Below are 12,658 nucleotides of genomic sequence, written 5' to 3' on the forward strand. Positions count from 1 at the left end.
GTTTTCTGATTCCAAATTTAGTACTTTATTCACTATGTTTATTTAAATCTTTATGCCTTTTTGTTTTAAATATAGAAATTTCAATAGTTCACATCTCATATTCCTCATTTGTAAAATAAAGGGTAGACTAGATTATTTTTGTTTCCATCTAGCTCTAAAATTCTATTTGTAGGGTTTTGGAGGATCTCAGTCTAATGTTAGTATGGATGTTTGAGAGTTTGCACTTAATAAATGGAGAAATTTATTATAAGTTTTTAAAATATATATATTTTTAGACCCGCTAGAGCTGAAAGGGATCTTAGAAATTATCCAGTTCAAACTTCTACTAATTTCAGGAATCCTTTTCTTAACATCTCTGACAATGGGTTCTCTAGCCTCTGTTTGAAAGGACCCACTGATCTCTTAATACTTATTTAGGTCTCAATTGTGGTGATGGATGTCTATACATATAAATTATAGGCAGGAGAGAAGGGAAGCAAAAAAAATAGAGGAAGGGAGGATAGTGAAAGAGAAATTAAAAAAGGAATAAAAGTGATGTGTAAAGTAGGCTGGGTTTTGGTAGTTTGATATTAATAGTTGACTTTGTTACTAATAACTGGAATCTATGCCATTGGAACATCTTGCCTTGGATTCTTTTAATTTTACTGCCTTGGTTCATGTAACCAGATGGAAAAACTTGGGAAATAACACATTTTAGATTCCCTATTAATTTTTTTTCCTGTTGTGTGAATTCTGTTGTGCCATTTATTCTTTCAGAAAAACTGTCTTTTCTCTTTAGAATTGTTTGTTAAAGGGACTTTACAAGAAAGAAATAATCAGGTAGTTTAATTTAGTTGAATGTTTTAATCTGTGCTAATAGCCATTCTCTTACAAAGATTGCTTTGAATTAAAGATACAAAGAAATGATGCATTCCCTGAAGAACATCATGATGATAGTGGTGGATTCTATGATCAACAAGTTTGAAGAAGATGAAATGCAAAGTCAAGAAAGGCAGAAAAAAATCCAAAAGGAGAAAAGCAATAGTTACTGCACAGACAATTGCTCTGATAGTGATTCGTCATTCAGTCAGGTATGTTGTTTAGTTTTGCATTTATGTCTTGAAATGGTGTTTAATAATCATTACCTTCAATACATTCTTTATTAGCTAGACTTTTTTCCACTTTCTAGTTTTAAGATTCAGAAGGATAATAAACAATAACATAATCTAATATTAAAGATTTAGTCCATGAAATAACATCTTCTAGAATTACATGTTCAGTGAATTATATCTGAACAGTTATTAATGAGGTAAGGAAATAAACTAGTGGATTTTGGATTAAAAATAATAACACTTGAAACAAATCTGCTTAGACTTTAGTTAAAGATCTTATTCCCAATTAATCCTTATTAATCAAATTTTAACTACATTATAGATGAAATATGGAGATAAAACATTTCCCTTATTTATCTTCTGTGAAGGTTGCTGTGAATTGTTAGTTTTAACACATTAAGTTTTTTTTAATGTCAAAAGATTTGAGGTTTTATATTTTATCTTTCCAGGTTATTGGAATCCTTGTCTTTTGGCTTCAGCAGAGCTAAGGGAAAGAACAATGTCTAGATTAGTCCTAATAGAAGACAAAGGAAACTAGATAGAGTAGAGCCCATGCATGCACCATGAAATTCCACATAGAAAATTTCAAGCCAAATGGAATCTGTTTGACCTTCGTGTGAATCCTACCTGATATTTTTAGTGAAACATTTTCACCTAATTAGTTCTAACGTAGGGACATAACTATAACGTAGATCCTAAACGTATAGCAAAAAGGGATTTGTGGAGTTTGGGTGAAACCTGAAATACGTGTGTGTATTAGTCACAGTTGAGACTGCACTTTTGAAGGAAAAATGGTTTTGGAATTAGTCAAAGCAGAATGTAAAAGTTATCACTGCATCATTTAGCAGGAGATAATGTGCTGAGTTTTAAATTTTACAAGTCAGGTTAATTATCTGATGATGTGAGGAAGGAAGTGACAAAGATTGTGAATTTTCTTCATGTTTTGGCTCTTAATCATCCCTTGTTGATGTACTCTTTGGAAGAAGCTGGGCTGTAGAGATTTTAGTTCAGCTTAATACAGTCAGATGGCTTATTCAGTAGGTTTACTGAACTGCTTCTTCAGATCAAGGACTTTCTGGAAATGAAAGACACAGAAAACCCAACTTTAGGACTCTGAGGGATCATAAGATTATACTTTCTTAGTTATTTGATGAACCATGTGTATACACTGAAATCGAACCACAAGAGAAAAAAAGTGGAGCACTGTTAATTTGTTCTAAGAAGTACAAATATTCAGATCTCAATAGGATTGATTGAGTAGCTGGCAGTTAAGAGGTGCTAGCTAAGCACCAACTTATTTCCAGTCATAGAATCATAGATTTTTGAAGAAATTCACAGCATTGGTAGAAATGGAGTCATACTTCCAGAAGATATTCTTGTTTTTTATTTTGTTTTGATTCTTGAGAAGGATCATGCTCTGAGTTTATATGGCTTCCTTTGGAATGTCCACAGGGTATATCTGCATTTTCAAGTGCCTGCCTTATGAATATGACTTTGTGTCAGAAGCGACTAATTGAATTGAAAGTGAAGTATGTCCACCAACAAGGTGTGGGATCCCTGGGCCTTTGGAAAAAAGCAGATGAATGCCAGACCTGTCCTGAAAGCTCTTTCAGTGTGGCCAAACTCTAAGATGTTTGGTTATGCTTTTGTTTAGTGAAAAAAGACTCTCTTGCATGTAACTGACCGAAGAGAGGCTGAATTAATAGGTTCAGAATTGAAAGGATCCCTGAAAATATATCATTCATTCCATCAAATATTGATGTTATTATTGATGCCTTCAAAATTGATGTTACTTGCATTGGGCTTTAAAAAAACTGAATTGTTCTATGAATAGCATTCAGTAAACAATTTTGATGCTGCTGTTTTGATATTAGAACACTTGTATTTTGTGAATAGAGTAGGCTTTATTTCATTGCTTTATTTCATTATTTCATTGCTATTTTAAACATTGCATCCTGATTGTGTATGGATTTCTGACCCAGTATTGAAAAAAAGGACATTACTGCCTTGGAGACTGTGTAAGTTTGAGCATATCAAAGAATAAAGTCGGCTGATTTTTACTATAGTTGTGAGCAGAGCATTCACTGAAAGCATTTGGCACTGTGATTAAACCTGGAAAAAGTCTGCAAAATAATGCTAGAGAGATAAAAATAATAATATTAGATATCTGTTATTGAGATTGCTGCCATATGTTGGTCCCTTTGCTTGGCTTTATATTCACTATAGGTGTTACCAGCCTACTTTACAGGAAAAAGCGAGGCTTATAATAATAGGTAAAACTTGTGTTGCTCCTTAGGATTCCACTGTGAATTTAAGCCTGGTCTCTTACCCTTGATAGTCTGTTCTCTTTGTTCTGTGCTGCACTACCTGGAGACTTCTTGGGTTCAAATCTTTGTTCTACCACTTACTAGCTGTGTGACCTTAGACAAGTGTCTTAACTTCCCTGCCGTAGTGTTTTTCATTTTAAAATGGGAATGATAATACCACTTACCTCATCCTGCTGTTGAGAAGATTAACTGATTTAATAATTGCTGCTGCTCTGTACATGTTAGCTTTTATTATTGTTGCTATTTCTTGAAGGATATGCTGAAATGGATACCATTGAGAGACATACTCAAATAGAAAATTTCCCAGCTCTAGTCCTGTATGGTTTCTAACTGAGCTTCTATGGGTCATTTTCTACTGCTGGAAGATTAGAGGATTACCTCTAATTAAGCTTTCAAAATTAATATCCTTTCCTCTTGCAGCTTTTCTTTCTCTTCCCTGACAGTATTCAGTTGTAATATGGCACAGGCATTACATTATGCTTTCTTGTAGTGTGCAAACTATCGATATTTTATTACGTTCTAAGGGAACCCCAAGATGTACCCTTTGTATGGAGAAGGTGAGTTTAGGATAACAGTCACCAGCTGTTCTTTCATGATGTGAACCTATTTAAGGAATTTCTTTACTTTCATGGTAACCTCCCCCTGAAGCCCACCCATCCTTTGGTACCTATGGCAGGCAGAATAACAGCCCTTTCAAAGACATCCATGTCTTAATACCCAGAACCTATGAACCTGTTACCGTACATGGGCCAAGGGACTTTGTTAGTGTGATTAATTTAAGGATCTTCAGATGGGGAGATTATTCTGGATTATCCAGGTGAGCCTAATGTAATCACAAGCGTCCTTATAAGAGAGACTCAGGGAGGGTCAGAGGCAGAGAAGGTGCTGTGCGGGCTGGAGTAGATGTCGGAGTGGCTGCCAATGTATTCTAACCTCTAGAACTGTAAGGTAATAAATTGGTGTTTCTTTAAGTCACTAAGTTTATGGTAACTTGTTACAGTAGCAGTGAGGAAACTAATATCTTGCCATTGTTGCTACTTGTTCACCTGAAGGCCAGGATCTTTTCTGTTATTTACTTCCTGGAAAAGAAGCTTTGTGTTTGAACTGCCTCCTGGGAACAATTTGAATTCCATCTTGTTGCTAGGTTTTGAATTCTTCCAGTAAGACTTTTCTTGAGTAGCTTTTTCCTTTTATCGGGTTTGAGGCCTTTCCCCTGTCTCTGAGTATGTGCTGTGCTATCAACCACTCTAATTTACGTTTTACCCTAACTTCTCAAATCTTAGAATATCTTGAGTTCAACCCCTTTTCTGGCCTCTCCTAAAAATCTTTAAAGTTTTTACAATGCTCTTTTTGGTGAGGAATTCTGCTTTTGAGGATGTCATACTACTGCTGAGGAATTACGAGATTCTCATCTCTTGTTCAGCAGCATCGGCCAGAACAGTAGGATAGCCACAGCCCAAACTACTATTCAGAAGTTCCTCCATCTCGAGCTACCCTTAATTGATAAGACTTTTATTATTATTATTTGTCTTATAAACAGAAAAAGATAGGAACCTAAAATCCTAAAAATGTAGAAGGGAAAGGGAAAGGCAGCTGAGAGTAGGGAAAAAAACACGGTAGTATTGATAATGCAGCTGCCTAGAGTTAAGCTTGAGGCAGGGGGCTTGTTTAGGAGAAGAACTGGGTAGGTGCAGGTGTGAGCTTTCTTTGCTTGCTGGTTTAATAGTAATGTCTTGAGACAATTTGACACCAGAAAAACTAATTTCTCTGATTAACAATGCTAATATCTTTATGAATACCTAAGTTTCTTTATACTTGTAAATATTAATAGATTTTTGTTATTTCTCAATGGTAGCACTTTTAACGAAAAGTGCAGAAGTTCTTTTTTTTGTTAAAACATTATTTGAACATCTAGGAAATTAAGAACTTTATCATTTGAAAATATTTTTAAAACCTTATTTTTGTTTTGAATTAATAACTTTGTTCTATATTTAAGGCTTAATGAAGGGTGGGCTCATAATTTTTTTTTTTTTTTTTTTGCGGTACGCGGGCCTCTCACTGTTGTGGCCTCTCCCGTTGCGGAGCACAGGCTCCGGACAAGCAGGCTCAGCGGCCATGGCTCACGGGCCCAGCCGCTCCACGGCATGTGGGATCTTCCTGGACCGGGGCATGAACCCGTGTCCCCTGCATTAGCAGGCGGACTCTCAACCACTGCGCCACCAGAGAAGCCCGGGCTCATAATTTTAAGACGTTTTAGATGCACTGCAATTAAAAAAAACTACTCTGCATGAAGCTAACTCATTCTGAATCTTGGAAACAAGTCAAACTCTGGCTGTGCCATTGATGAGCTGTGGGCTTTGTCTTCTTACCTCTTTCAGTGCCTCAATTTTCTTAACTATTATAGAGGAGATAGTAATAGTATTTACTCTTATAATGTTGCCTTGCAAATTTAATATATGTAAAGCATTTTGAACAGTACTTGGCTCATATTAAGCTCTTATATAAATGTTTGCTGTTATCATTGTCATCATCACTGGGTGGTGGTTCTTTTTCTTTTGTAAGAACAGGAAAGAAATCATTGTACAGTTACACATACTAAAGCCTAAAGAATCATTAGGTTTAATATTTATATATTTTATTTCCCATAGCCCTTTGAACAACAGTAATAGTTGTCTTTCTTTGACTAGTTGTATTTCAATGGTTTATGTAGTTTACAAACCAAATATTTAAAATAGAGATTTCTAGAGTAATTTGAGGGTGGTATGATTTTTGAACTTAAAGTGTAGTTATTGACTAATGTGAATATTCTCCAATATATATTGTAATAAAGTGAATATATCTCTTTAAAACAACAAAAGTTACAGAATGCATCTTATGTTCGCTATCTTTAGGTATACTGAATTTTACAGAAATGTATACAAATCTTATTTTAGCATCTGAAGACCTTTAATTAGGATCCTTATGATCATAAAGTAGGACCAAAATCCATCTTAGATTATCAACCTATTCTACTTCTTGCTCTTTTCCCTGTAGCATTTGCTCAGAAATTATTTGCTTGGTTTATACTCTCACACATGTAAATATGTCTAAAAATGTTTTCCTTTTGGAATTATCTACTTATATTGATAGCAGCAGCAGGTCTCTTTTGTGTTGCTTTACCAATCAAGTTGGCAGACACTGCTCCCCTCAGGAATTTTTAATCTAACAATTTCAGCTGTTCTAAATATTTCTAACTCTGTTGTAGTCAGTGGAACACGTTATCTACATGTTCCAGTTAAGTATCAATAAATTATTATAGTTAGTTGCAATGGAAATTTGTCCATCCAGTGATACACAATAACACACAGAAATGTTAAAAACCTATATAGGTAACCTTTAAGGTAGGTATTAGACTTATTCTCATTTCTAGTGTAGTATGTATTTCATTGCTTAAGTAACATTTTAAGAGTAATTTGTACTATGTTTAAGAAGACAAAGGAATCTTATAGGGTAGTAAGCATATTATTGAGGCTACTCCAATCAGATAACTACTAAAGGCTATGCTTTTCTAATATGCATTACTACCTGAGAGGAAAGGCAAACATGGTAAAATTAAGGGACTTCAACTGTTTGGATACATATTCAACCAACAGATATGTATTGGGCATATGCTGTGTACAATATCTTGTGCCAGGTACTATAAAATTGCAAAGATGAATCAGATATACATTATTTTTTCAAGGAGCTTACTTGAGGGTAAAGAGATAGGATATGTACATAAATAACCAAGTTGCAAGTAGAAGTAATGTGTCATGGGAATTCAAAGACGAGCCCTTATAACCAAGAATATCCAAGAGCTATAGAGGAAAGTATTTCAGACAAGGGAAAGTTCAAAATTTCTGCATCAACAAAGAATGTGGCATATCTGGGAAGCTCTGAGTAGTTTATGTGAAGGGTTAGGACAGAGTTTGCAGGGAGTAAATTGGAAGGTTAGATTAAGGGCAGTTTATGGAGTAAGGGTAAGGATTATATCTTAATCATTATTTATTGTTTCTAGCTATAAAATCATAGTGCCTGGTAACATAGTAGGTGTCTGACACATAGTAGATGCCGAATAAATATTTGAGGAATAGATGAATGCATTCAAAAGCTAAATTTAATTGTTTTGTAATTTGAGAGAAATCATTTTAGGTTTCTTAACAGGAGAATGTGTGTCAGACTTACCTAACAGTTGTATACAGAAGGGCATGGGAAGGGGAGAAAGTGAATGTAGGGAGATAAGTTAGAAGGCTATCATGGTAGTTAAGTAAAAAGTAATGAGGACCTGAACTGAGGAGGCTTTGTAGGAATAGAGGCTGATGTGAAATTATTGCAGAAGTAGGATCATTAAGCTTGATTTTTGATATGTTTTGGAGAGAGTAGTGCAAAGTGGAAGTAGAAGTTAAAGGTCTAGTTATTTTTTTTTAAAGCCAAAGTAGCTGGGAGACTATGATGTTATGAACCAAATCTGGAATTAGGGAGGAATTAGATGTGGAGAAGAATGTGGTGGGTTCTTCTTTTATTCTTTTTTGTTGTTGTTGTTGGGTATACATATTGAATTTAAGACACCAGTAAGGTATCCCAGTGGTGTAGCAGGTAGTTGAACATGCAGGATTCATTTGGTAGAAATGTTGGGGATAACAACGTGAGTCATTTGTGCAGAGATGTTGCTACTTAAGCCACCTAAGTAAGCAAGATCTTAGGAAATGCATTTCAGAGGGCAGACAGAAATGGAAGAATGGGTTAGAAAGGGTACCAAACCATATTGCACTGGGTAGGAGGTTAAGGGGGGATGAAGGCTAGAGGGAAGTCAAATAAGGTAAGGACTAAGAAAAGATCTTTGGATTTGGTGGTTAACTGTTCACCACAGAATAATGTTGAGAGTAAGAGGAGGGAAGTTGAGGGATCATCATGCTGATTAGTTGCGATCATTTTTGTGAAGTGAAAAGCAAAGACATTTTCAAAGTAAGGGTTGCTTGCCTGAGGTATTGATCATAAAGAGATAAAAAAAAAAGTCTTTGTTAGGGGGAGCATTTAAGCAAATGAATTTTAAGATCTAAGTATTATCTTTTTTGACTGCTACTTGACATAATATTGATTGTTTCACCAAATATGAACTCCTGTAGTTGCAAATATTCAAACAGTATCTGACCCTGCATTTACCAGGGCTGTTGTAGAACATGACTTCTCTTTTAGAAAAGAAGCTGAATGGAAATCTGAAATCAATGAATTATATTTATAGATCTTGAATAGGCAGTAGGTAGGGGGGACTCAGTTTTCTATTTTCAGATAGAAAATTTCCTGGTTGAAGTAAATTTGAGATTTACTTCAAATTTTAAAATTTAATAATGATAAAGCAAAAAGACTTTACATTTGTTCTCGTTTAATTCTTACGGTGATGCTAGGAAGTGGATGTGAAAACTGCAGATGGGGTTAAAGATTCCAGGGACACATAGCTAGTTAGAATTTTAAAACCTGGCTTAATCTTCCATCTGATTAAAATTCATGTCCTTGATATTCTTATTTGCTGATGAGTTGGATGGCAGGACATTTTAGACATAGATGATAATCTGATGAAAGTCATGATAGTGGAAGTGGGAGGACCAGAAGAAATCAATTTTACAAGAGGCGAAAGGGCCAGGCTAAAGAAAAGAGCTTGTGTAATTAGCAGTAGAATGAGTGTGTATATGTACTTTATATACATACTGTATACACATATGGACATGTATACTTATATCTATATACACACAACATATATCTTTTTTTTTTTTTTTTTTTTTTTGCGGTACGCGGGCCTCTCATTGCTGTGGCCTCTCTCTTTGCGGAGCACAGGCTCCGGACGCGCAGGCTCAGCGGCCATGGCTCACGGGCCTAGCCGCTCCGCGGCATGTGGGATCTTCCCGGACCGGGACACGAACCCGCGTCCCCTGCATCGGCAGGCGGACTCTCAACCACTGCGCCACCAGGGAAGCCCCCACAACATATATCTTAATGTTTGTATATGTATACTATGTAAGGTATCCTGTGTTGTCTATACTTTTTTCCCATTAGACAAGACAAGCTGCACTTATATATACTTACATTTTATTTAGTAGTTACCACTCATACATTTTAGTATTTTAATTGTTGTATAACGAAAACTCAAAATTAAAGCTCTATTATTTAATATATAGTACTTCTAATTTTAAAAAGTAGTATATACAGACTTCAGCAGTTGAACTAAATACTTAATTTTTTAATTTAATTTTTTTTATATACAGCAGGTTCTATTTTATGCACGTTAATGTACGTATGTCAGTCCCAACCTCTCAAATCATCCCACCACCTCCTCCCCCCGACCCCCACTTTCCCCGCTTGGTGTCCATACGTTTGTTCTCTACATCTGTGTCTCTATTTCTGCCTTGCAAACTGGTTCATCTATACCATTTTTCTAGATTCCACATGTATGCGTTAATATATGATATTTGTTTTTCTCTTTCTGATTTACTTCACTCTGTATGACAGTCTCTAGGTCCATCCACATCTCTACAAATGACCCAGTTTCGTTCCTTTTTATGCTGAGTAATATTCCATTGTATAAATGTACCACATCTTCTTTATCTGTTCGTCTGTCGATGGGCATTTAGGTTGCTTCCATGACCTGGCTATTGTAAATAGTGCTGCAGTGAACACTGGGGTGCATGTGTCTTTTTGAATGATGGTTTTCTCTGGGTATATGCTCAGTGAACTATATACCTTTAGAAAGGAGTAAAACTGAGGACATTTTAAGGCTTTTTAAGAAAACTTATGTTGAAGGATCTGAAATATCAGGCTGTTTTGGGTTTGTTATCAAGTGACAATATGTACCCTGTATTGTTAGAGGCAATGTAACATGGTAGGAAGACTGGCTATGGAATCATTCTCGAGTTTAACAAATGTATATTGAGTGCCGACTCTGTATCCAGCACTGTTTCAGGTATTGAGGATACTATAGTGAAAAAGACCAAAAAGATCAAAAAGACTAAGTGATTGGAAGGCAGCCATGCAAAGCTCTAGAAGAATAGCATTGCCAGGCAGCAGGAGTGGCAATGGCAAAGGTTCTTAGGCTAGGGTGGGCATGGCATCTTCCACCGATGGGGGAAAAAAGGTCAGCATGACTGAAACCTACATGGCAGAGAGCAGAGTGGTATGAGAGAAAGTTAGATAGGCGGGGGCCAGATCGTATAAGTCAAACTTTTATATTTTATTCTGAGTAAAGCGGGAAGTCTTTTTGTGGGGTTGAAGTAAGGGAGATAAAGAGACTTGATCTATAATTTTGAGAAGCTTTGTCTATTGCTACAGAATGGATGATGGGGTAGAGTAGGATGAGATTAAGAGCAGAAGCAGGGAGACAAGTTAGGATGAATTTAAGTAGTCTAGAGTAGATGATGGTGTCAACTAAGGTTTTAGCAGTGAAGTGGCAATGGGTAGTTAGAGTTATGATATGTGAAACTTGGGAGTTGTCATGGCATTGGATGTAGGAAATGAGAGGAAGCAAGGAGTCAAGATTGCCTCCTATTTTTGACTTACGACAAAATATGGATGGATAGAACTATTTACCAAGATGGGGAAGTTTGAGGGAGGAGCAGGTTTGGAATAAAAGAATCAAGAATTTTATTTTGGATTTGTTAAGTTTGAGGTGCTTATTAAACATCCAGGGGAAGTGTTGAAAGGATAATTATATATGTTACCTTGGAGATGAAGTGACTGATAAATTTTAGTCATTGATGTATTTAAGAACTAGGTGAGAACACCTCAAGAGAGTATAGACAGTGAAGAGAAGAGGGTCTCTAATGAAGATGGGAATCTGAGTTCTGATTGCTGGGTGACTTGGTTTTCATATTTCTCATACTTCAGAGTCATTGTGAATTGAGGTAGTACGAGGCTTGTTACATAATAATGGCAGCTTTTATTTTTAGGTGGTTATTTAAGGTATTATTTAAATTGCTTTGGCAAGAAAAAGATTCCTTTTCTAAAACAGCTTATGGTGTACTATAAACTTTTTTCTAGATAGAAGTTTTTACTTTAGGAATTCTTCACCTAAGAGGAGACATGGAGAAAGTTTAAGGAGAAGCACAGGGAAGAAAAGGAACAGAAAAGTTCAAGCAGCATCATAGCTATGCTTAGGGTACCATCAGTGCCTTCTTATTTGTTTATGTTGTTTTACCTTTGTTTCATACATCTCAGATTCCTGGGTGCAAAAGATTTTTAGCTTTATATCTTTTGAGTCTTATAATGTTCTATATGTTGCATTTGCTCAGCAAATGATAACCTCATATACGTGAAAGTACACTGTCCTACTGGGACATTAAGTTCTCATTTAAATGCCTTGGGATACAAAAATTCTAAGTTTGCCGCTAAATCAAAATAGATCATCCCCTTCTCTTGTTTCAGAATTTGTTTTGTGCTTGGAGTTATATGAAAAATCATTTATAACAATACTTCTAAAAGTCTACTAAATGAATGAAGGAATTAACGTTCTTTTAATTGTGTTACAGAGTTATAAATTTTGTCAAGGAAAATTACAGTTAATTTTAGACCAGTTGGATTCTGGGCAACCTAAAGAGGTAAGTTTAAAGGAAAACTGTTAAGTTCAGTCAGATATATATATATATATATATATATATATATATATATATAAATAAATAAAATAGATTATAATTAGTAGCAGCTGGAGTATTTCTCTTGAAGATAGTAATTTAATATCATGGCAGTTCTAGACTGATATCCCTGCTAGACTTCCTAGTCTTGAAATGAAAAGTCACAAAGTAAGAGAGGCTCTCCTTAGAGAGTTCTCACAGTTTGTAAGAGGAAATTTTTATTTCTAGTTTCAGTTTTCAAGGGATGAATTTATGAGCAGTTTCTCCCAAACTGTTCCTTTACTGTTGCTTTGTATGTGATATTTTAGTGATTTCTTTGAAGAAAATAATCTTCATTTAATCCTCTTTCTACTTCTGGAAAACGTGAGCAACTTTGACACATGTTCATTTATTAGAAAATATTTTTAAAAAGCAATTTTATTGAATTGAGCCTCTTTATATTGTAATAATTGTATAAATTACTGTTTATGAAGTTTTATTTCATTTGAAAGTCAGTCTGTTTCACTTGAAATAGAAAATTATAGGATTTTTGAAGTACCTCAGACATCTGTTATATCTTGCCATTTGGTCTCGTTTTTGAAATACGTTGTTTTTCTTCAACTTT

The 12,658-nt window shown here is 35.3% G+C and overlaps 1 protein-coding gene across 1 annotated transcript in view; it reads left to right on the top strand.

Moving 5' to 3' along the window:
• The window catches only part of TBC1D32 (TBC1 domain family member 32), a 176,941-nt gene that overhangs the window by 16,233 nt on the left and 148,050 nt on the right, over positions 1–12,658 (top strand). Inside the window, exons 4-5 of the mRNA XM_065888749.1 lie at positions 893–1,070; positions 11,953–12,021. Of these exons, the coding sequence (XP_065744821.1) occupies positions 893–1,070; positions 11,953–12,021 (247 nt within the window). The remainder of the gene's footprint in view (positions 1–892; positions 1,071–11,952; positions 12,022–12,658) is intronic.

Source organism: Phocoena phocoena, chromosome 12, assembly GCF_963924675.1.
Source record: "Phocoena phocoena chromosome 12, mPhoPho1.1, whole genome shotgun sequence".
NCBI classification, from domain to species: domain Eukaryota; kingdom Metazoa; phylum Chordata; class Mammalia; order Artiodactyla; family Phocoenidae; genus Phocoena; species Phocoena phocoena.